The sequence below is a fragment of the Mastigoproctus giganteus genome, chromosome 6, assembly GCF_048544385.1.
Source record: "Mastigoproctus giganteus isolate SK-2022 chromosome 6, ASM4854438v1, whole genome shotgun sequence".
NCBI lineage: Eukaryota > Metazoa > Arthropoda > Arachnida > Uropygi > Thelyphonidae > Mastigoproctus > Mastigoproctus giganteus.
Window position 1 is genome coordinate 208,896,132 of NC_143580.1, and position 26,428 is coordinate 208,922,559.

At 36.2% G+C, this 26,428-nt stretch overlaps 1 protein-coding gene across 4 annotated transcripts in view; it reads left to right on the top strand.

Annotated features, from left to right (window-relative positions):
* Positions 1-26,428, top strand: part of LOC150084913 (poly [ADP-ribose] polymerase tankyrase-like) — a 1,170,388-nt gene that overhangs the window by 578,102 nt on the left and 565,858 nt on the right. For all 4 annotated transcript variants that reach the window (XM_090376702.1, XM_090376704.1, XM_090376701.1 and 1 more), the window contains one exon: positions 8,386-8,448. In XM_090376702.1, coding sequence (XP_090232828.1) covers positions 8,386-8,448 — 63 coding nt within the window. The remainder of the gene's footprint in view (positions 1-8,385; positions 8,449-26,428) is intronic.

The window sequence follows — 26,428 nt, forward strand, 5'->3', positions numbered from 1 at the left end:
CCAAGGTACTAAGTCCTATAGGGTTTAATATCTCTTGTGCTTGGGGTTTTGATTTAAAAAAAAAAAAAAAAAAAAAAAAAAACACGTGCACACATACGTAAATCAGAGATTACTGCTCCATATTCAATACCTTGCATTTGTGAATACAGTGGACTGTCAAAATAAAGGCACATTGCGATCGAATGTTTACTTGGATATATTGCGATGCCAAAAAAATAAAACGGCAAGTCACATGATGATTACTGTATTTGTTTACGCTCGCCATTTAAAAAGTGAATTCTGTACTGATATCACAGATTATTCTGCTGTTTTACCTTTATTTTAAATTAAAAACCCCTCACTATGGCTCCTTAAATTAAAAAAAAAAACCTCATACCGAGAAGAAAAGAATAACATTAAAGCTTAGCGACAAACTCGATATAATCCAAACTATTACATTAGGTCAACCGGAATGCTAATTCATATACCCATGTGTATTGTGTCTGTAAATTCTGCATGTTCTCTGGCTGATTTTCCTGTTTTGCTGTACAAAAACATCCAGTTTCTGTGGAGAAAACCTTGCTAACTACACTGAGACCGACTAATTCAGCCATGGAGTGAAAAAAGCCCATAAGTTCCTCACGTCATTGATAGGATTCGAACCCAGGCCTTTTCCACCCAGTGTGGGGAGGATGATGATGATATCACTGGGCTACACGTGCAGATTAAACTTGCTATAATAAACAAAATAGAACAGGTAAGCAGAAGTGTATTAATGGCAGAATATAACATTGGATCATCAACATGTTTTTATACTTTTTATGTGCAGTAAATAAAATCGCATTCTTAATCTCTCTATTTCTTATTTGGCCTCATTATTTCTGAATTAAATATATTAAAAATAAAACTTTCTAGATAATGAAAAATTCGAAATAACGGCACCTCGAATCCCTGAAGGTGCTGTTATTTCGAAAGTCTACTGTATTAAACTGCAGTTCTAATTCTCAGCCCCTTTGCCTAATTTTTAGATAGCCTGTTGCAGTAGCTTACCTGCAATCCATAGTAACATTTGCAAACTTAGACTTTAAGCCTGATATATCTTCATCAATATCTTTAAAAAATATTCAGAACAACATTGATCTGATTGCTAACTGGCTTTTATCTACTATAGGTTTCTGTATCACCTGATAATATATATGCATCTCATACATTTTTCTTCTCTTCCGCACGTATCATTAGTTCATCTCACATCTATATAGGTTTTAGCCTAGCACAGTTCTTAGTTACTATGGAAACCCTTGTAACTTCTGTGATTATTTCTCTGAATTCTTCTTATTTAGAATGTGCTGTTGGTGACATCATTAGTTAGTATCACTGTATAGAAATGAAAACTGTCTGAGATCACTGGAATCACCTTTATGAAAAAAAAATCCATTTCCTTTACCCTCAGAGTTAGTTACATATATAAGTAAATCCCACATTAGCAAACTATGATCACTGCTACTTTTACCTGCAGATTCTTAATGACTGAGGAATCACTCTGATAATAAGATAGAGTATTGTTTCCTCTTGTTGCCTCTCTAACATGCTGCTGTAGAAAACAGTCATCCAAGGAATCCACAAAAGTTGCTAGTGTGTGAGTAAACAATTCACAAGTTCCAGTCACTATATGGAAAGTTCGAATATTTCCCATTACAAAGTATTCTGATATACTAGCCCACCCTGTTTCTCTCTGTAGTTGTTGTTTGCTATTCTCATTACAGTTATCAGGAATATAGCAAGCACACTTCTACTCTGTTTCTTGTTTCCCACTTATGTCAGACCAAACTGTTTCAAACTGGCTCATTTTTTATTTGAGTATTAGTAGTATTAATCATATGGTGCATACAAGTCTGGGCTTTTTCTGGCATTATAGCCGCTACCCATGTCGACTGGATGCACAGCATTAGATTTAATATGCTTGTTAAATAATTGCATACCCTCACCTTTTTATGCTTTGTTCTTTTTGTACACATTGTTCTTCCCATATATAAATTCTGCATGTTTAAGTTATGTTTATAACTTATGCAGAATTTAACCCTATAGTACTTAGTACCAAGTTATGTTTACATCTTTGTCCCGAAGGATAATTTCTCTTCCTCGCATACTACGTTGAAACCATTCGCTATGAGCTACTCTCCTGCAGTGAATTCAATCAATCAGTAACACTTTGTTGGATATTCTGGAATTCCAGGAAATGAGAGCGCTTATCTTGCTGCTAAACAGCATATTCCCACATTCTTACAACAAGTTCATGTTCTTTTTATGGATTATAAGCCTATAATTCACAAGATAATTAACATAACTAGTCACAGACCTGGCAAAGTAATGCCACCAACGAACTTTACCGAATAAAACAAGTTACAAAGTTGTGGCTCTCCAGGTCCTTGTGGCTCTCTAGTGGTATGGACAAGACTGAGAATTGGGCACATTGGGCAAGACTGAGACGGTATTTTTTTACCATAATAAAAACAGGTGCATAAGGTGAGTCTTATGCACCTGTTTTTTCCACCTCAGTGCACATCCTGTTGCTCTCAGTTTTCAGTCTGTCACTTCCTGGTAGACTGTCTGCTTTACTCATCCATCTGTTCTAGCACTTTCCAGTCATTTGGCAGAATGGATGAAGCTCAAATTCTATCTTATTTCCTTGCAAACTTAGATTTAAACCTGATATATCTTCACCACTATCTGTAATAAATATACAAAACATTAATCTGATTGCTGACTGACTTTTATCTACTGTTGGCTTCTGTATTACCTGATATATTATCAGGTGATACAGATCATGCAATCATACAGGAACTCTTAATGTATTTGAAACGTATTGGCCTATACACACAGTGGTGTGCTGGAGACAGCTCGTGCGAGCTGGTCGTTAAATTTTCAAGAATTTTGTGTGCCATTTGTTAAACCGACAATGGCTCTAAACTGTAGAGTGGCATGCACTTCAATCCACAATAGATAGCAGCATTTGAACAATAAGCTTGTATGACATGGAAAATCCAGCCGGGGCACGCTTATTTTAGCACCCTTTGTGCTTCCTTTCTCCCACTCCTTCCATATGTGACATCACATGCAGGGATGATCTCGGCTAGTAATTTTACAATAATATATTTCCAACGGCTTTTTTCTTTTTTTTCTTTTTTTTTTTAAATGAAAACTCCAAACATGAGAGATATTAGAACCTATAGTACTTTGTACCGTGCATGGGTTGGAGGTAGGGAATATGAAAGAAGCTTTTATTGACATTAGACGTGAACTTCTGTAGACTAATTTTCAGGAAACACGTATTCAAACGGCAATTGAATGAATAAACGAGGAAGATGAAAATTTGGTTCTGTGAGTTTGAAGTTGGACAGTAAATGGATGTAGGCTGGTGGTGGCATGTGTTTGGACTGTTTTGAAAGAGAGAGCAGGAATTACAGAAGGCAATTCAGAAGAACAGTGCCCATGGAAGTATCTGCGGAAAAGGCATGCAGCAGAAAAGGTACATCTATGAGACAGCGAGTGGAGAGACTCTGTTAGAGAGGAGTCATTAATTAACCTAACTGCCTTCTTCTGAATGGAATCTAGAAGCCTGAGAGAGGTTATGGGGACACCGCCCCAGCTGTGGGAACAATATTCCATGGTAGGGCGGATTTGCGATTTGTACAGAGTGAACATCTTTTTGGAAGAAAAGTAACACCGAGAGAGAAAGAGAAAACCAAGTTTTTTAGATGCAGAGGAAGCAATATTTGTAATGTGCTTGAGCCAAGAGAGAGATTAGAAGTCAGGGTAATCCCCAAAAGAGATATATCATTTTGCCTAGAAATTGGAGTGTCACCAAAGAAACTAAAAGGCACTTAGTGCTGCTGCTGCTGCTATGCACAAATTAATAGAGCTTAAGGGATTAGCATTCTACAACTTAGTGGTACTTGTAAAACTTATTGGATCAACTGTCCCAATATAGCACAACTTCTCGGTATTGGGACAGGTGATCCGAACAGTGACAGATCAAGGGGTATTCTCAAATTCTCAGCGCCCTATTAGGGAATTAGGAGAGAGTGATTTTCTTTTACTCCAACAAATAATCATCTGTTGTGTCGTGGAAATGCATCATCCACACTTTCCTTAATTTTCCCTATCTGTTTACATGGTCACAGTACCTGAATATCCGAATGACTCTGACATTTTGTACAATTTCAATAAAAAAAAAGAAAGAAAAGAAGAAAAATTGAAACCTAAGAACTAGTGACAATATTGATGACGATTGAAGGAAAATGAGGACAACAAAGGGATTAAACCTTCTAAACATGATATGTCGGCGCCTTTGAAACTTTGTTGAAGCCTACATTGTGAAGAAAATGTTTCTGCAAATACAAAGTATGTTAAGAGAAAAATTTTTTTTAATGATTGAAATACATTAAAATCCAGTATGCAACGAAAGGTACCCAAATGTTTTTTGAAATGTTAGAAAATTAATTTTTCCCTCTTATTTCTGATTTATTTGCCAATTTTTATTTCTGAATATTGAAACAAAAATTTTTTTCAATAATCAAAATAAACTAAAATCCTGTGTACAACAAAAGGTAACCAAATGTTTTTCGAAATAATTCTTAATATTGTGCACATCATGTGCATATGAAAAAAATTGTATCTTAATATGTGATGTATTAATAAATTGTTTTTAAATGATAGAAAATGTATTTGTTCCCTCTTATTTTTGATTTATTTTCCATCTTTTATTTCTGAATGTTGAATTATTTTTCATTGTGGAAAAGGTCTTATTTCTTTAGTTTTTTATTAATATAGAAAAGGTCTATATTCCCATTGAACAGATGAGTTTAGAAATTTTTCTAATTTTTTTTTATTTTTATATTATTATTATTATTTTTTTATGATACTTTATAAGAGAGCTTTGCACTTCTTAGAATGCACCAAGACCTCTTTGGCCAAGTGTTGAAATTAGTGTACTAGCATTAGCATTAGTAGAGGCATATGATGCAAGAAAGCAAGCTTATTCAGCATCAGCCAAAAAAAAAAAAAAAACACACACACCACTCCCATTTCACCCCTCCATTCGCTCGAAATACCTGTCCAGTTGAGCCTTAAATTTGTTTAGGCTATTAACTTCAACAACAAGTGATGGAAGTCGGTTCCACCAACCAACCACCCGCTGGCCAAAGGCAAATTTCCGCACATCTATCCGACATCCGTCCTTCCTCAATTTGAATTTATGCCCTCTGAGCTGATTATTCTGAGCAAGATGAAGAATCCCATTGGCATTGAGCATGCTCAAACCATTCAAAGCCTTATACACCTCTATCAGATCACCTCGCCGGTGCCTAGTCTCCAGACTCTGTAATTTGCAAAACTTAAGCCTTTCTTCGTAAGAGCAACCCTTTGTTCCATTCACTAATCTTGTTGCCCTTCTCTGTACCCGTTCCAGCAGCTCTACATCCTTCTTGAAATGAGGCCTCCAGACCTGTATACAGTACTCAAGATGTGGCCTAACCATTGCCTTATACAAGGGAATAATCACCTCCTTATCCCTTTCCTTTGTGTATTGTCACAAAGGAAAATGGTTCTTTGTAGGAAAGAATTTCATCAAAGTTTATAAAAAAATTAGCACACGAGTGTAGTAATATAGGTGTTCGTGGTCACTTTGTTTCTAGTCCATATGACTGATAAATGCAGTAATGCTGTTTTAAATACCATAATATGGAGATGTGTTACAAACATGGAAAGGGTGCTGTATTAAAAAAGCAAGAGCAGTTTCTATCTTATCAGGAAAAGTGTTATTTATTTTTCTAAGTGCAATATCATACATCTTGTTATTATACAGATTGTGCTGTTACAGACACCCCCCCTCCCCCCAATGCTTTACAAACCTTTGTTTAGTTCTCTGGAGTAGTTCAACCCTTAGCCAGTTTGTGAATGTGGAATGTTCCCCATGCTGAAGATTACGGCATTACAGAGAAAACATTGTTTTGCAAAAAAAAAAAAAAAATTCAGTTGACATCTGCAGAAGAGCTGGAGAAAGTGTTGTTCTATAAAGTGATGCATAGATACTTAAATTAATCAATGATGCAACTTTAAAATTAAGATAAATCATGGTGGATCTGTACTGTGTAGTAGTATTTTCTTTAAAGTGACCCTGAAAATGATATATTAGAAAACTGGAAAAACACAATTTTGGAAGTATTTCCTTAATTGAAATGCTTACTTCTTCTGGGGTGCCATATATCACTCTTTTTGAGGGATACACTTAATTGCAATTCTATATATTTTTTTTAACCTTTTTCTTTTGTATGTATGCATGTATTTCTAAAATTTTCACAACTACCCTGTTGTCCAAGTGTGTGTGTGTGTGTGAATAAACTCTTGCTAATCCGGATTAATTGGGGGTGGGGGGGTGGGGGGGTGAGCGATAATCTGGATTGGTGAAGCGAAAGATAGCTGTAAAAGACAAAAAAAAAACTTAGAACACAAACAAATACAAATTTTAATCATATAGATTAAAATTTGTATAATCATATAGATTAAAAAGTTGCATCATGATTTGCAGTGCGCTGATGAAAATAAATAAAAAAAAATAAAAAAAAAATCAATGAAAAGCCTTTATTTAAAAACTATAAAAAGGCAATGCATTTATCCATCGATAGAAGGCTCAGAAGTTGTACAGGAGACCCTTGATTTACTAATATCAGATTAACTGGGTCACTTCAAGACTCCAAGGTAAAAAAATAAAATAAAATAAAATAAATAAAAAATCCACTGGAAATCATGAAAAAAATAGAATAGGTATAAATAGATGTTTTGCAAGTCATAAATAAGCAACAAGAAGCAGCATTATAAGTCATGATTGGGAGATAAATGTACCTATTATCCTGCAACTCCCACTAACTTCAGCTGCCCAAAAAAAAAAAAAAAAAAAAAAAAAAAGGGAAAAAGAATGAATGTTTTGGTTCGTTTTAGTGTATTGCATGGATAGATTGTTGTGTTCCATCGCACTGCAAAAAGACAAATTTTGTTTCGTTATTTATGTCAGGAGTGGCATTTTTTTAGAAATTGCAAAAATGATGGGTAAATTAATAAGACTTGTGCTTCATTGAACAAAAACTTGAAATTGCAGTATTCCAGAAGTTGGCCATTAAATCTTTAACGAACCATTATAATGTTGGTAACGAAATAAAAATAATACGCAACATCATAAAAAAATAAAGGGAAGCTATTAGATTTTGCTGGCACATCTGATTGCATTAAAGACATTACTATCAGAAAAACGATGAAACAGTCTACATACAAAGACGTCGACAAGGCAATGGTGTTTTGATAAGCCAACAATTATATAAACCCATAATATAAAAAATATGTTAACTTATGAACATATATACGTATAAAGAAGTACGCATATAAAGCGATATAAGCAAAAACACCATGCAAGACAATGTGATGTATGTTCCTTCTCTCTCTCTCTCTCTCTCTCTGCACAGTCAGAGTGACTCATCTACCTTCCTAAGTTTCATGTGTCTTTCAAAGAACCGTACTCAACTGTAAAATAAATTTTTGTATTTCGATCAGGATTATCTGTAACTAGATTAGCGAGGGTTTACTGTATCTATGCCTGTATGTAGTATCCATTTATTTACAAACTGTCAAGAAATATTCAAGTATATGCTTGAATCTGAGTTTACATTTAATTGTTGACAAAATTTATAACAGAGTTGAAAAATAGCTTTGAAAATCTAAGAAAAGTTCATAGAATTCTCAGAGGGGCAAAAAAAAAGTAACAATGAGGGTTTTTTTCCGCCCACTATTTTCTCTCAATTCTAATTTGATTTTTGACAATTTTATTCTATTCTTAGACAGTCAAGTCAAAGTAAGAACAAATTAGTATTTTGAAATATTTGCGTACAAAGCTTTCATTTTTAAAATACTTAATATCCACAGAATCCACTACAAGCAGAATTTCTCAGGCCATATAGCTTTTTTTATATTAAAATAATAAAAATTTATTACTTAACATTTTCAGAACTACTCAGAGTAAATGTTAAGTTTTAAATTTTCTACGTGGGAAATACTGCATCCAATTTTCAGATATGAGTACAGTATTTTTCTTGTGATGTTTCTACATGGAATGATTTAACTGTCCTGAGACTAGTGTTCAGGAATTATTGCATTGATCTGTTTTGTCATTGTTTATGTAGTGTATTAGAATCCATCAGTTTTCCTTTTTGAATGTGATGGGAGATACTAAGAAGTATTTCTATTTCTGAGACATATCAAATCTCAGTTTTTTTTTTTTTTTTTATGTCAGTAAAAATAGAAATGTGAAATGATTTAGAATTCCTAATTTTATTTCTATTTTTTTTTTCTCTCTTATAGTTGCATTACTTGGTATTATCGGAAGTAGAAGAAATTCATAAAAGCTATAAAAACAAGAAAATGGTAATAAAATACTCATTTATATCATTTAAACGTGTGAGATTCACTGTTCCCATGTCCTTCATTAAAATGTCATCATTTTGTGGTATTGGAAGGTTCAGTATTCAGTTTAAAATAAAAAAAGTTGTCTTTAGTGGCTAAATTCATAATTTTTATTTATGAGTATGATTTGTTGATACATAATTCTGCACCAGCAGAATAATGCATCAATAGAAATGCCATATAAAAACATTTTTAATTATTACTTCATTATTACTTTCTACAAAAAAAATTAATTATTATTATAAAATTGTTTTGTATATTGTTTTCTTGAAAAATTCTGAGAACTTGTTTTTGACATGCCTGTAGTATTAGGTTGCTGTTTTATATAATTTTTGTATGCATTTTAGTTCATCTGAAGCTAATGAATGAGTATGTACTTTGAACGTTTTCATTAACTGATTTTTTTCTTTTTATTAATTGATTTATTTTCAGTGTCTTATTTCCTTTAATATTATTTGTGATCGTGCCATGGTCGTGTATATTTTTATTATATTAAGTTTCCCCAGTGTAGTTTAGAGCAATTATATTTGAGTTAGCTTAAGTGAAAGATTTAAATGATATTTTAAGTACTGTGGTAGTTTAATAATTATTTTGTGGATAACCTTAAGTTCTGGGATCGAATTGACAAGGAGAATTGGAATACTTTATTTACAGAACATGCCTTCCTTACCGCTTGCATTAGGTTGTGATGGAATAAAGAGTTGTGATCATTAGAAACTTATTAAAACGTTTTAAAATGAGGTCCCATAGAGGCAAGTGCAATTTTCTGTAGCATTATAAAAATTTTGCGTGATAAATTTAAAATGTGCATGCCTTGAAACCAACAGTTCGAATGTGGACTTTCAAATAGTCTTCAGTTGGTTCTTGAATGTTAACAAAGAGAAGCATTGTAAATATATGCATCCCAATTCCCATGGTGCAGCTTAAAAATGCCTGTTGAGAATTTTATATTGTTCAAGTTCCATATTTGAGCAAAGTTTGTAGGTAGTTTAGTATTAAGGACTGAATATTGTGTATATTGTATTTGAATCATTCTATTGCTAATGTTTCCAAATGGTCAGGTTAGAAGGTATTTAATTATTGTTATAGCAGAGTTGATCTGAGGTTAGTGGGAAGTTGATTGAAGGGTTGTTGGTTAAGTTCAGCACTGTGGTATTGTATACTTAAACTGGCTTGATGACAGTAAGCTCTCCTATTGGTTATTGGAGGTGCCATATTTAATAGTGGCCACTGCCTGTGTAGCATGTGTTACTTTTTTATTGACAAGTAATTAAATACACTGTTGTTAGTGTCTTGTGTACTGTGTTTGAAGGCATCTTTATAGTATGTGCTAATTTTATTCTAAGATGAGAAAAAATTGAGATCTGTGTTAGAAAACGAGGTGTTTTAATTTGTCTAGCAAATTGACACATGGCAGAATATTCGTTTAGTAATAGTTTTAATTGTTTAATAATTGTTTTATTTCTGGAGGACTCATTAATCTTTATTTTTGCTTTGTTTATGGTTTCTTGGATTAAATTAGAAGGATATTTTCTTTTTGAGAAAGCATTAGTTATTGTAGTTCTGCCTGTAAATCATTATCATGATAGCAGTAATTATTTTTGCCATCCATATAGTGTTAAAAAATCTGTTCTGTATATGAAGTAAAATATTGCTGTCAGGAGAATGATTTACAAACAGAATTGCAATATTTAAGTAATGCCTTTTTTTCAAAAAATGGCACCTCCATCATATTCAATAGTAGAGCTTACTGTCATCAAGCCAGTTTATGCACATAATACTACGGCACCGAACATATCTAACAAATCTGATCAACTTTCCACCAACCTCAGATCGATTGTGCTATAATGTTAGTTAAATTACCTTCTAACTATGAATTCACCACTTAGGAAGCATTAGCAACAGAATGGGCGCCTCCGTAGCCAGGTGGGAAGGAGCAGCAGTGCGTAGCACACGCTTCTTGATTAGACCGGGGTTCGAGCCCGTCACCACCAAATACGGAGGATGCGGAAAGGTCATTCAGGGAATGACCACCGCATATCCCGGAGCAATATGGCCTTAGTTGCTAATGCTCCTAAAAACCAAATAACAACAAACAGCAACAGAATGGTTCAAACGTAATATTCAATTTTCAGTCCTTAATACTAAACTACATACATCTTTCATCAAATACGGAACTTGAACAATATAAAATTTTCAACGGGCATGTCTGAGTTGCGCCACGGTAATTGAAACACATCTATTTATGACACTTGTTCTCTTCTTATTGAAGAACCAACTGAAGACATTATTTGAAAGTTCACATGTAAACTCTTCGTTCAGCTTATTATCAATATCAAGAAAATTTTTATGGCTGACACTAGAGAAAAGTGCCCTTTCCACTATGGGATCCCATTTTAAAAAGTTTTAATAAGTTTTAAATGCTCACAACTCTTTTATCCCATCACAACCTAATGCAAGCAGTTAGGAGGTAAGTTCCTTTAAATAAAGTATTCCAATTTTCCTTGTGCTTTGTTAGTATATTAAATGTTTTATTTATCGCTACTACTTTAATTGGCGGAAATTCTCCAGAAAATGCTTTATAAGCATTTTCTGGAGAATATTATGGGTAAAAATTATTTTCCTTTACCAAAATTCCATAAAGCACCTTTCTGGGTTTACTTAAATATTTCCTTATAACTGTTATAAGTTATGCTAAAATCATTGATATCTACAGAAATAATGAGTGTAAAAACCTTAGATCTGGAAAAATCAATCTTTTATTAAACCATTTAGGCTGCCATACACTTGAATTAGTGCTGTAGCAGATTAGATAAGGCTTGCACAAAATAGAATTATTATTATTATTATTATTTTTTTTTTTTTTAAGGCAAATTTTCTGTTTTTCGAATTTGGGATAAATGAATCAGAGCCTTCAGAATTCCATATCTTTTAAATGTTCTGTTGCACCCTTTATCGTAGCCACCATGGTTTTCCTTACCAGCAAAGTCAGACTGACCAGTCTGTGGTTACCTGCATTTACTCTTCTAAAATGCTTTTTTTGTATTGGTAATACTTTGGAATTTCTCCAAACCAGAGGAATCATATCTCTTTGCAGATGTGAGATTCTTTTAGTCTATAGTTAAGGATGCATTATAGGATCATGTTGGAATGTAAAATTTTAATGGATCACAGTATCAACGAAACTAGTAAAAGGAAAATCAAAATTACCTGTGTGATTTCATCCTTATGTAGCTACTTATCCAGTTGAAATTTGAATATCCCAAAACTGTTGGCCTCAGCCCAATGTAGCCTTCAACTGCCCAGAGAAAGAGAAATTATTTTAATTAACTCACTGTCTACAATACAGTCTAAATCACTTCCCTCGTAATTTAAATTTATGGTTCCTAGTTCTAAAATAATTTATAACAGTGAAAATTTTGGTCTCATACATTATAGTTTCTCCTCTCAAAGCAGCACTATTACTGATGAAGCCATGTAGTGGCCAGTATATTTTGAATCTCATAAATGCTCTTTTGCTGATCTCATAGGGCTCAATGTCTTTTTTCCCCTTTTTTTTTAAGCTGTGATCTCACAGACACTGTACACTGTATTCTGAATCCAGTTTTACAATTGCAGTCTACAATGCAATTGTGACCACTGATATCTAAAAGCAAATTTTCAGTATATCGTTGATGTCTTATCAACGGTATATCAATGAGGCACTTCTTTTCCACCTCCATGAACTGCATATAGAATTCCATGTTTTCCAAATTTGTTATCCTTGAATTCCTTTCTTCATCCACTTTTTTTTTTTTTTTTTTTTTTTTTTTTTCAAATTTAATGCCTCCAAGTATGTAAGTTATATTGAGGTTGCTATTTCCCAAATTAATGTTTCTTATGCAAGTTTTGCATTTGAGAAATAATTCCAGAATAACTTTTACACTAGGTGTAGTGAAATGGAAGGTTGTAAATAGGGGGGGGGGGCGGACTGGGGTGTTATGATACAGTCAGGCATATAGTTTAGTATGCAATGTGAGCAGGTAGTCAAGAATGGATATGGTCTTATAAAATTATCACAGCTTGTCATCTTAAATTTTAGTCCTATTACACAAGTGAAAAAAAAAAAAAAAAGGAGAGGCTGCTTTTGAAATATTGTGTTCAGTTTGGATTATTGTGCTTGCATCAAAAATCTGAACAGTGAGCTTCTTAAAACCATCCATTGAGAGGCTACTTTTCTGGTTATTATAGCAAAGGGACATCCATGCACAGGGATACTATGAATGCGGGTTATGTAGCTTGGAAACTAGTGGAGATCTAGATAAACTAGGTATGTGGGGTGGTAATATGAATAAGATGCAAAAAACAACTGGGAGTTGGAGTGGAGAGGAGCAGGCAGTCATAATTTTCAACTTGGAATGAGGCATGAAAACCATTAGTCATAATTACAAATCTTTAGATAAAATTAATGGACTAAATCTCAGGAATTTTTTGTTTAGTCATTGCTGATTTCTGCAGTTGACCTGCTGGATTAAACTACACTGGTCTCTCTCTCTCTCTCTCTCTCTCTCTCTCTCTCTCTCTCTCTCTCTCTCTCTCTCTCTCTCTCTCTCTCATGTTTATATGGGAAAGCATGGAATGGCATCCCATTATGTTAATCGATAGCCCCAACACAAAGTATATGTTCCATGATATGAATTATAAATTTGAATTTATTGAGCATTTGTAGTTATTGATAATTAGTATTGGTGACGTTCTATATCTTTAAAATAAGGTTGAAAACTTGAGAAGTATAACATCACCCTTGAATAATTTTAAGAAGTTTCTCTTTTGAAAGTTTCAGCTCTATCTTGATCTGCAGTAACGGCTTCTCCCTGAATTTTTCATCTATTGAACCAGCTCTTACTAACTTTAAATGGGTCTACATCTTTTTTTTTTTTTTTTTTTTAAGGTGAACTTTCTTCAGAACTTCATAGGCTAATCACTTTTTATTTCATAATATTTAACTTAATGGAATTGTGTGTTGGATATTATCTTCAATAAAATTATTTAGAAGTCTCTCCATTTCAAGTATAAAAGCCAGCCTAGCCATAACCAATTTAGTTGCTTACAGTCAGTGGAACAGCTGTCTTTCCCACTGCTAACATTAATTCTTTATTTTTTATAATTGTTCTGCCAGTCCTAAATGATTGCACACATCCACTTGTCGTTGAACAGAATTGATTCGCTTCAAAACTTATAATTTAAATTTCAAATCCAGTCTTTTTCTTACCTTAGTAGGCTTCGTACCGCATCTAGATGTTGTTGCTTTTTAATTCTTATCCACCATTATTCATCTTCAAAAATGTAACTGCATTGCATTAATTATTATACGTTTGAGTAAACTGTCCCTTACCTAACACTGTACTGAGTGATGACTAGACTTCAGATAAATGCATATGACATGCAGATATTACCAGCAGTATGCTTGATCATTTATTAAAATATTGATCTTGGAACTACGTAACAAGCCACTGTACTGCAAGTAAATTAGCACTGAAGAAAAATTCTCTGAGTGTGGGAAAATTTCGCAGGAGGCAAATTAAACCTTTTCTGGTCATAATGCATAAAAGTATTGTCGTTTTTTTTTTTAAATAATTATGTAGCTCTTGATTAACTTTCTTTGTATGCTGATTGATTAGCACAAATATTTGATGATTTTCTCAGTCCCTTACAAATGAAATTTTTATGGGTGCTACAAAACAGTAGATTTGGAATTGTAAAGGGAAAAAAAAAATCAATTCAGAATGGCAGGAGAGAGAGAGAGAGAGAGAGAGAGAGAGAGAGAGAGAGAGAGAGAGAGAGAGAGAAGCAGAATTGTCTTTTCACTTCACTCTCTTTGTTCAAATAAATAGTGACACAATATCCAGCAAAGGAGAGGTGCTTATGTATTTTTTATTAGTTTTCATTTCAATGTTATTTATAGTTGAATCTCTCTCACACACACACACACACACACACACACACACACACACACACACACACACACACACACACACACACACACACACACACACACACACACACACAGTGTTATGTAACTATTGTTAGTAATAGAGACAACAGATGAATTTGACACAATGAGGTAGAGAGATTTTAAGCCAGAGAAGATTGAAGAGAGGAGATTCCAAATTGCCAAGTCTCTGACAGGGAATATCTGAACAGACAAATGCACAAGTACCACCTTTGAGGTGAAAGGAATCATACAGCAAATAATTTGGGCATTTGAGATGAGCAGTAGTTGAATCAACTGATAGCTGAGATTCTGTCAGAAAAAGTACATGGGGTTTGGCAGACTGCAAGTGGAAATGGATATCGTTGAGATTAGAATTGAGACCACGTATATTTATGAAATGAATTAGGAAGTGTTTTGGAGGTTTAGATCTTTTTCGCAGATGAGCTTGCTCTATTAGTTTGACAATTCATGGTGTATTCAAATGTAAGAAAAAGTGGGTGGGACATGCTGTATGAAGTAATGAAATTTTTGGATACGGCGTACACATGGTAAGAATATACCCAGATCCTTGACTTAACGTGGCCTCGATAATGCTCCCCACATACACACTACTCGGACTCCCTCAAGTCACTATCTGGCAGAGTAGACGTAGCAAGATTATACACTAGCTGATCCGGAAGCCTCCTAGAGAGTTACCAATAGGTTCGGTCCAGCGTACTAACTAGCGGCCGGCCTGCGAACACCGTTTTAGAGCTGTACCCTCGAAATGTAAGGAATATTGGACCTCGCCACGACGTTCATCATAACCTCAAAAGTCATCAATCATACTGCATGATGGAATAGATAGGGAATGGTTGACCGGAACTTAGCTCTAGAGACTAAACATGGGTTCCACCACTCCAAGCCTACAATAAGCAAAGTGATGGTATTTCACCGGTTGATGAGAGCCATGTAGATGGCTCTCATCAACCGGCGCCCACACCTCGACCCCTGCTTATACCTGGTTCACACCTGGGTGGTCACCCACCATGTACTTGTGCATGGAGGTTATACCCAAGATTACTAACAGTCTCACCATCGTGAAGGTGCAAGCTAAGGATTTGGCTGTCACAGACCCCTCCGGACTTCCCCAAAATTGGGTCCACTTGACATGAGTGTCACCTGAATATCAGTTCCATCAACGCATCAGTGTTTTAGACTCCCAGGTAGCAAGTACAGCTTGTCTGGCATATCTAAGAGAATGTCTGTGACAACCTCTAGGACCATACGCTAGATGAAAGATAATAGTGTTAGTTGTCACTTATTGGGACCAATCGTTGCCCACTCTTTGCCAAAAGGAGGCAAGTCAGGCAACCAGTAGATTAAATAAAAGGGGGGGGGTTGCACTAGAATTTGGCCGAAAGAGATATACATGAAAACAGTACAATTTAGATGTTGATTAGAATTTGGTGGCATTGTTAAGGGGGTGTACTCGGTCGGTTTAGTGAGGGGGGGGAGACAAGACTGGGTAGGGGAACAGATAGAAGAATAGGGACGATAGAGTAGGGGAACTCTATCGTCCCTATCTTCGGGATACCTACTCTATCGTCCCTATTCTTCTATCTATCGTTAGAGTAGGGGAACTCTAACGATAGATAGAAGAATAGGGACGATAGAGTAGGTATCCCGACTAGTTTTTCTTATATATTTCATACTTTGGAACGGAACCCATTTATTACCACGGGAGCCATAACACAGTATTCACGGCATTTCTCAGGAACATAATCCCCGCGAATAGTGGGGGTTTACTGTGTGTATATATATATATACAGGGTGTTTCAGTTAAACGTTTCAGAACTTCTAAGAGGGGTAGGGTACATCCTGACAACTCGAAATCATATAGCAATGTGGGGTCGGAAATGCTTTCCTGAAGCGGTGTTGTACACAGAAGCACCATAAAGAAAAGAGACCGTAAGTGAGAAATCGTTTTAATAATACATGAAAAGAAGCAAAAGGTACATGGATTAAAGTAAGTGTTCGAAGTTTCTTCCACGGGCTACAATGCACGCCTCACATCTCCGAGGCATGGACATCTGAACATTCTGGAATACTCCAGGCGAATTTCGAATTTCTTCGGCAGCTACTGCGATTCTTGCAACCAGCTCCTCAGCATTGTCAACAGGGGTGTCATAAACTAGCGATTTCATATGACCCCAGAAATAAAAATCAAGACATGATAGGTCGGGTGATCGAGCAGGCCAACGCACGGGACCACCACGTCCGATCCACTGTTGACCAAATGTGACATCCAGGTAGTTACGAACATCTCCGCTATAATGGGCAGGGGCTCCATCGTGTTGGAACCACATTGTCTGTTGCGTCGATGCAGAAATCTGTTCATCTCTCAAAAGTTGTGGCAATACTTGCTGCAGAAAGATCAAGTAGATAGGTCCGGTTAGACGACACGGTAACAGGTAAGGTCCGATGAGGTGATCTCCCATAATACCGGCCCATACATTGACCGAAAATCGAATCTGTGCTGCACGACATCGTATTGCATGCGGGTTCTCGACCGCCCAGATATGGTCGTTATGCGTGTTGAAAATTCCTTCCCTTGTGAAGGATGCCTCATCGGAAAACAGCACTTCAGCAGGAAAAAGGGGATTTGTAGCACATTTTCCAAGGTACCACTGTGCGAAAGCAATACTAGGTGCATAATTACGAATAGGGACGATAGAGTAGGGGAACGGTTGCTGTGTCTGGACACGCTGCACGTGAAACGGATGCATGTCTTGTTCTCGGAGAATCCTCCAGACGCTGCAATGGGAAACCCCGACTGCGTTTGCTAGACTTCGTGTACTCGTTCTTGGATTCCCCTGTACATGCTGCAGCACATTCTGTTCGACGGCTGGAGTCCGTGCTGTTCTTACCCTGTCCCTGTCAGCTCTTTCAAATGAACCTCTCTCAGCTAACCTCTGGTGCAGTCTTGCAAAGAAATTATGACTGGGAATACGCCTCGTCGGATATCGTTCCGCGTACAAATGCTGTGCGGCTGGCCCACTACAACACCGCTTCAGGAAAGCATTTCCGACCCCACATTGCTATATGATTTCGAGTTGTCAGGATGTACCCTACCCCTCTTAGAAGTTCTGAAACGTTTAACTGAAACACCCTGTATATATATATATATATATATATATATATATATATTTCCCCCCCTCATATTTTTCCCACACACTAGGGGAGGATGCAATGATGTGTAATGTAAATTTAAATACTAATTAAAACTAGGGTTAGTGTATACTTAACTGTAGAATTTACGGTTTGTGTTCTTTTTCCTCACAAACTTACACTTTCATTCATTCTTCTAGCTTTCATATCATTTATTTGACTCTTGCTTTCTGCATTGCAATCTCTAGGCACCTCAGCTTATTGTAATTCTTCAGTTGTGGTGCAGGCCAGGGGGGGGGGGGGAATGCAGTGTTTGTGTGGTTAGTAAATGTTTGTTAGAATTTATAAAGTAATGTAAGTTATTCTCAATCTCGGTCAACCAAATTTGCTCTTCCATTCATTCCCCTCATGTTAGAGAGGCAGTGAGATTTAAAAAAAAAAAAAAAAAAACCCTGTTATTCAGTATTGAATAAGTCCGCCTTTGTTTTGATTAACAGCAGGTGTGCAGTGTGGCATTTTATAAGGTTTTTCTTGGGTGTTGATCTAATTGTAACTGTTCTTCCAGCAAAACATTGCACAGCTGCAACAAAGTTGAAGGAAGAGGGCTTTATGTTTCCAAATAGCTGTCTCCAGCATATCCCACAAATTCTCAATAGGATTCAGTGAATGTGGACACCAGGGAAGATGGTGGAACTCCACGTCATGTTCTCCGAATCATTCTGGCACCATGCACTGTTGCATTGTCATCCATAAAGTGACCATCACCTTCGGAAAAAAAGTGTAACACAGAGTACAGTAGATTTGATACAAAATTCATGTATTCCCTAGATGACATTTGACCTTTCACTGCTATCAGCAGACCCAATCTGTGCCAACGAAGTCTTCCCTGTACCATGATACCACCTCCAGATGCTTGGGTTGTCTTCACAAGGCAAACAGGGTCCATCACTTCATAAGGTTCTCACCACATTATCTGCCTGCTGTCAGTGTAAAATAAAGTGTATTTTGATTGGTCTGATTACACAATGTTCTTGACACCACTGCAAGTGAATTTTTCTGATTTTCTCTGAAACAAGTGTCTTCGAAATAGGCAGGTGACTGCCAGTACCCAATTTGTTCAATTCCCTGTGCATGATATAGTTTGAAATAGGACAGTTTTGGGCTTGGTTAAATTTAGACATTATTTGCTGCACACTGTCCATTTTTTCCACGCAGTCATTCTTAGAGTGGCTTCACTCTTGAAGAATTTTTTTTTTTGCCCTATTTACACCTTTAAGATGTGGAAGAATTACTTTCTTTCCAGTTGTTAAAATCCTTTGAAATGGATGCTTTTGAGAAATCAGTCATGTCTTTTGTTTGTTTTTTGAATCATGGCTCCTGCTAACTTACCCATGTAAGACCTTTTTCAAAGTCTGATAGATCAGGCATTTTCCCTATTCTGGATTCATATTACTGCAGTTGAACATCCTGTGAAGTCTTTATACTCAATGAGGCAACATGTCATCACCCTACATAACAGGTTTCTTTGCATCTATATGCATTTCTTGTGTCTGTGACTGACTGTCTTAATACAGAGGTGTTTTTTTTTGTTAGTTGGCGCATCGGATTCTGTGGCCATAATGCACTTCCCAAAGTTTTTGCAATTTACTCTGATCCAAGCCCAAGGCAGGATTCAAACCTGCAACCTTTGGGTTGCCAGGCAGACAGAGGTTTGTATTTTTGGCCAATGTGTGTGCAGTTTGTCAAATTCTTCCTTACATTTGTTTAAACTGCCCACTTAAACACCAGATGAAAGTTTATTCCAACAATCAACTACCCACTGGCTAAAACAAAATGCTGCACATTTATTCTCAATTTGAATTTGTTCCCCCCCCCCCCACATATATGTGTAGTCTGAGCAAGAAAGAGGATTCAATTAGCATTGAGCTTACTCAGTGCATCAAAGCCATAATATTTCAGTGAGATCTCTTCACATGTACCCTGTTTCCAGATGCTGCAGTTTGCAGATATAAAGCTCTTTTCTGGTAAGAGCACCTTTTGTTCCTCTCACTGCTCTTCTTTGCACCCATTTCAACAGATTAGCATTAGTTGAGGCATACGATGCAAGAATGCAACCTTTTATACAGCATCAGCCAAAAAAAAAACACCTCCCATTTCACCCATGTAGCTCAGCCTTAAATTTATTTAAGCTATCAACTTCCACAACAAGAGATGAGATGAAAGTCTGTTCCAGCAATCAGCTACTTGCTGGCTAAAGGCAAATTTCCACACATCTATTCTACAACTGTCTTTCCTCAACTTGAATGTATTCGCCCTCAGATTCTTGATCTGTGCAAGAAGAAGAATCCCATCAGCATTGAGCTTGATTAAACCTGTTCAAGGCCTTATACACCTCAATCAGATCACCTCACATGTGACTAGTCTCCAGGTGCTGCAATTTGCATAACTTAAGCCTATCTTGGTAAGAACACCCCTTTGTTCCCCTCACCAATCTTGTTGCCTTTCTTTGTACTCTTTCTAGCAACTCTACATCCTTCCTAAAATGAGGCCTCCTGACCTGTACACAGTATTCAAGGTTTGGCCTGAACATAGCCTTGTACAATGGGATTATCACCTCCTCGTCAAAATTCCTCCTCGAATTTTGAGAGTACCTGCTCTGAAAATTTGAGAAGACTCCATGACCTGCTCTGGCAGCCCATTTGCACTGCTTAGCGAATTTCATATTTGACTGCACAATTACCCCTGGTTGTTTTTCCTCCCCACTTTCCTGAGTGTAGTACCACACAGTTGGTACGTTTCTCTTGGGTTACTGCTACCAATATGCAGTACTTCATGCCTTTGTCAACGTTAAACTTCAGTTGCCACTTCTCAGCCCATTTGCTCAAATTATCTAGATCCAGTTGCATTACCATAGTATGATAATGACAGTACCTAACTGTCATTATCAACCCTGCCAGCCTTTGTATCATCTGCAAACTTGGACATTATGCCTGATATACCTTCATCAGTATCATTGATTAATTTACAAAACAGTGGGCCCACCCCCGAATCTCACAGAACTCCGCTAATAACATTAGTCCATGAAGAGCAGTGTCCATTGATTACCACTCTCTGTCGTCTCCCACTGAACAACCCTTTATCTATTGTAGCAACTGGCCATTAATGCCATACCACTCCAGTTTGTACAGCAGTCTTCCATGTGCAACAGTATTAAAACCTTTCCTGAAATCCAGGTATGTGATATCAAAATTTATTTTTTGCATCCAGTTCCTTTGTGACCACATCTTAGTATCCAATCAGATTGGTCAGACAAGTCCTCCCTTTAACAAACCCATGCTGTGTCCTAACTATTACTGCAGTCTTGTCTAGATGATCCTGCAATGCTTCTTTAACCATTGACTCCACTATTTTCACTGGAACACAAGTGAAACTAACAGGTCTATAGTTACTTCTGTCACCTCTTGAACCCCCCCCCCCCCATTGTGAATTGGGGATACATTTGTACACCTTGAGTCCATGGGGACCTCTGCTGAGTCCAAGGAAACACTCATAATTAAGGCTAACGGTTTTCTTACTTCCTTTGCTGCCTCCTTTAATATAATTGGATAGATCCTTTCCACTGCAGGTGCCTTTCTTGTATTTAACTTCAACAATTTCGCCTCCAGAATCCCCTTCCCCCAGTTATGTTCACTGTCAGTTATTACAAAATCACTTAGCTCCCCGTTAGAGTTTGATTAACTTCTGGCATTCTTGAATAACTTCTCATATGTGAATGTAGCTGCAAAATACTCATTCAGTTTATCAGTTACCTGAGCATTATCATCTGTAAACAAACCATCTGTTAAGTGGACCAGTCTGATTCATCCCTTTCCTTTTTAGAGTTTACGTAGTAAAGAAGTCTTTGCTGTTTTCTTTGCATCCTTTGCCAAAGATTTCTCTTAGTCTGCCATTGCCTGCCTTATGGAAGATGATTTTAGGAAAGATCTACATCTTTCGTAAAATGATTGTAGCCTTTGATTCAGAGGGTGGTCCTTATTCATTGTAGACGTGCGAACTTAACCCCAATTGACAATGGGCAATCAAGCAAATAAAGCGGATAATTATTGACCTGTTAGCTTGACTTCTGTTCCAATGAAAATAGTCCCTGGTTTGAGAAGAATTGCATGATTATCTTGACAGGAATGTAGTTATGTAGCAATCACTGCACTGATTAGGGAAAAAAAAAAAAAAAAAAAAACTGTTTATGCCAGTCCTTACAAAAGACTGCTATTCAGATTGGAGTAATATGGCATCAACAGCAAGATCATGCTCTGGATAAAGGGCAGTTGTGTGTGAGAAAATTAAATGGGTGCTGCTCATCTTTGTCTAATATTATTAGTAGAATCCCCCCCCCCCCCCCGAGTTATGTTCCTTGATCCATTCTTGTTTTTTTAATATTAATGCAGATTATACAAAGGTTGGAATGGTGGTCATGACACTACTCAAGGTATACTACTACAGAGAGCTAGAAAAACTAGGCAAATGGGCTCAGAAGTGGAAACTGAAATTTAACAAATTAGTAGTCCCCCAGAGTTATGTTCCTTGACCCATTGTTGTTTTTTAATATTAGTGCAGCTTATATCAAGGTATACTACTACAGAGATCTAGAAAAACTAGGCAGATGGGCTCAAAAGGGGAAATTGAAATTTAACAAATAACATAGACTGTATTTTGGTACAACACTGAAGGTGATAGAGAAAGAAAAACACCTGGTGGAAATTATGTGCAGTCAGGCACAAAGTTTTCCAAACAGTGCTGGCTGCTAGGATGTGAATCTGTTGTTGGAATGGGTGCAAAGAAGAGTAGTGAGGAGAACAGAAGGATACTCTCACCAGGAAAGACTTTAATTCTGCAAATTGGAGTATCTAGATACCCATGAATCATTCTGATTGGGACGTTTAGTGCTTTGGATGGATTGAATAAGGGTAGTGTTGATGGCATATCCTCCTGCATTAATATTAAATGCAGGAGGAAAATGAGTAGTTTGAAGAAATTCAAGGAAGAATTTGACTAACCAATAGAAGTATTCGATAGGGTGTGTGTGTGTGTGTGTGTGTGCGTGCGTGTGCGTGTGTGTGTGTCATTTTTCATCCGATACTCATACTATGATTAATATCTAAAAGTAATTATGTATAAAGTTTTCATTTTTACAAATTTTCAAAATTAGACACTAATAAGATGTAGGTGTTAAACTTAATATAATAAAAGATAACATGGTTAAAAATACTTTTTTGAAAGGAACTGGTAACTTATAAAATCAAGGGATTTAATTTGAATTTATGATGGTATTGTCTTTATTGAGAATGTTTGCATGAATGATTTATCTTTGAAAAAAATTAACATGTTTGTAGTTCTTTCTGGATAAATTCTAGGAGAGGTCTAATATAAAAGTGTTTCTTAAATTATGTCAGTATTGATATTTGTTTCAAAAGAGTATGGAGACATGGGCCTCTTCTTTAAGCAGAATGCCACATGACACATTCATGGGGGCATTCTGCCGATATGGGTGTATTTCTGATTTTCCTGATGCTTTCTTATGCGAAGTGCCAGATAACTGTAGCTTTTACACTTCATAAAATTTCTAGAATTGGAATTGAGGTATATAAATCTAGATTATTCTGTCAGAAGCAGAAGTTGAGAGTTTTTGTGAACTGTTTTAATTTTGTAATAATGGTGATATTTCAGCCTGATAATGAATAATCCTTGGAGAATAATCAATATTTATAGTATTGGGTAGTAATGAAAAAGCTTTTCATGGCAAATTTTCTGGTGGTATGAATGTATGCTCACTGAGCCCGGATATATCATAAATGAAAATATAGAGGTCTTGTGGTGGTGGCAGGTATGGGTATTTTAGGGAAATTACGGGTGGTTTTGTACATATTTAATAGAAGTAATGACGAATGATGCAAAAACAGAGCATATAAAAAATCCCACCCCTTAAAAAAAAAAAAAAACCCAACTCCCATCTGTCCTTCTGTTGTAATAGTTTGTATAGTCATTCTTTGACTTGATGAATTGACTCAAACTAATCACTTCTACAAGGTGATATGGAAGTTTCTTCTAGCAATCAACTACCCACTGGCTAAAGGCAAATTTCCATACATTTATTCTGAAATCCTTGTTCCTTCCTCAGTTTGAATTTACACTCTCTCATGTGTGTTATCTCGTGAAATGTGAAAGTTCAGTGAAACAAGCAGTTACTCTTGACATCTCAAAGGCTTTCGATTGTGTTTGGCATAAAGGTATTCTAAACAAGCTTTCATCTTATGGTTTGTAAACTGTTTTTGTAATTGGTTATCCAGTTTTCTTCTATCGCTCACTGAGGGTGATAGTAGATGGCTCTCTGTCTTCTAACTTCTCCACTAATGCTGGTGTACCCCAAGGTTCAGTTCTTTCCCCCACTCTTTTTCTCTTGTATATTAATAACCTTCTTCCATTGACTGGAAATCCTATCCATAGTTTTGCTGATGATAGCACATTGCATTCCACTTTCCATTTTGAGAAACCTTGTCCTTCTCAATCAGCTTCAACTTCTCAAATATCTGCTACCCATTCCTTAAATGCCGATCTCCAGGTAATTCTTTAGTGGGGCAAAGACAACTTAGTTGATTTCAATCCTTCTAAAACTCAGTCTTGTCTTATATCTCACAAAAAGGATTCTTCTGCTCCTATGCTTATCTTTGGTGACACTGCTATTTCTAGGAAAAATGATATGCAGTGAAACTTCCCTTTAACGGACAGCCATGGAGAACAAAAATGTGTCCGTTAGAGAGAAGTGTCCGCTAACAAGAAGTCTGAGGGAGGAAAAAAAAAAAGAAAGAAAAATCGTTAAACGTTTAATGTAAAATTAAATTAAAATATATACAGATTTTGAACAATATTTTTGTAAATAATATACAATTACATATACAAGAGATAAAGAAAAATCGTTAAACGTTTAATGTAAAATTAAATTAAATTATATACAGATTTTGCACAATATTTTTGTAAATAATATACATACAATTGTGCTATGCATATTATAACTTTATCTTAAGAAAAATACATACAGTAATCACTTATTTTCTTCTGCACCTTCTTCCGGCTGATAATTTTGTTTTCAACATTTGTTTGGAGTGAAGAAATCATCGAAAGTCCTTCAGTATCTTCTTCAGTGGCGAAAAACTTTTTTAAACAATTGATTTGTATGAGCGCTTCTTCTATTTTCATCGGTGGTTCGTCGTTAATATGTTCTTCGACAGAATGACCTCCTTCCATTTCTTCATCCTCATGAGGAACTTCTCGAAAAATATCGATGATAATGTCGTTGATATCTAGAGCACCATCTTCTGTAGTGAGGTTCGAGTCTATATCTTTGTAGCCAGGGTCACTTGTAGCTGAAGTATCGTACATTATCAGTAGATGTTGAAGTTCTTGTTCTTCTTGGTGCTCCACATTGCTGTTCACAACTTCAATTTTTGCGTTTGAGAAGCTAGACTTTACAAAACAGTTCACGACAGTTTGTTTTCTAATTGCGTTTACTGAAGAGGAAATCCATTGAATCGCATCTAGGATGCTGATTTTCTTTGCAAGGTCACTTGCACATGTTACATCGTTCATGTTTGCAATGAGATGTCTTAAAACACGTTTTCTGTAGTGAAGTTAAAAATTTTTTATTATCCCTTGATCCAAGGGCTGACACTCTGCAGATGTGTTTGGTGGCAGAAAAACGATTTGAATGTTGGACAATTCAATGTGCGGGTGAGATGCAGAATTATCCATGAAAAGAATAATTTTTCTGTTTTGATGAATCATGTTTTGGTTAAAGTGACTTATCCAGTCGCTCATGATATCTCGTGTCATCCACGCTTTTTTATTAGACTTCCAGTCAACATTCAAAAGATTCAACTTTATGCCCTTGAAAAAAACGAGGATTTTGTTGTTTTCCTATAATAAGAGGTTGTTCAAATTCTCCCAGCATATTTGTGCACAATAGTAGTCAAGCGTTCCTTAGAAATATTTCCGCCCTGGCACTTTTCGTTTTTTAGACTCATTGTTTTTTCAGGAAGAGCTTTAAAAAACAATCCTGTTTCGTCACAGTTGTAAATATCCTTAGCTTCTAAATCACGACATAAATCTTCCAATTTGACGGTCCACTCTGTTACATCCCAAGTATCAACAGACCCACCTTCACCACTTACGGTTTTCCAAGAAATTTTATACTGAGTTTTGAACTTGTCTAGCCATCCCACAGGAGCTTTGAACTCATTTACTCCCATAGATTTCGCAACCGCCAAAGCCTTTTCCCTAATAATAGGCCCATTAATGGGAATTTTTTTTAGCACATTCGCGACAAAACCACTCATACGTAACATTGTCAATTTGAAGTCCAACAGCTTTCTGGAATGATTTTTGAACCTGATCATTTCCGTGTTGCCAAAATTATTTGAGCAGTTATTTTGAATTTTGAATTTTGCAGCGAGATTGCGAACACTATTTTTTTGCCGATCATACACATTAATGAGTTTGACTTTGTCTTTTAAAGTTAAATGTTTACGAGAAGGCATTGTGCACTTCAGACTTTGTCTTTTAAAGTTAAATGTTTACGAGAAGACATTGTGCACTTCACACGACACTGAACAAAACTGAAAACTGAAACTTAAAAGACGAAAGGCCAACCATATTCCCCCCCCCTCTCCCGCACACACCGAATTCATCAGAAGTTTTACACGTGCCTTAAAATTCTTGAAAAAGGGTTTAGAACCGCGACGTAAACCTTGATGAAATTCAGAGAAT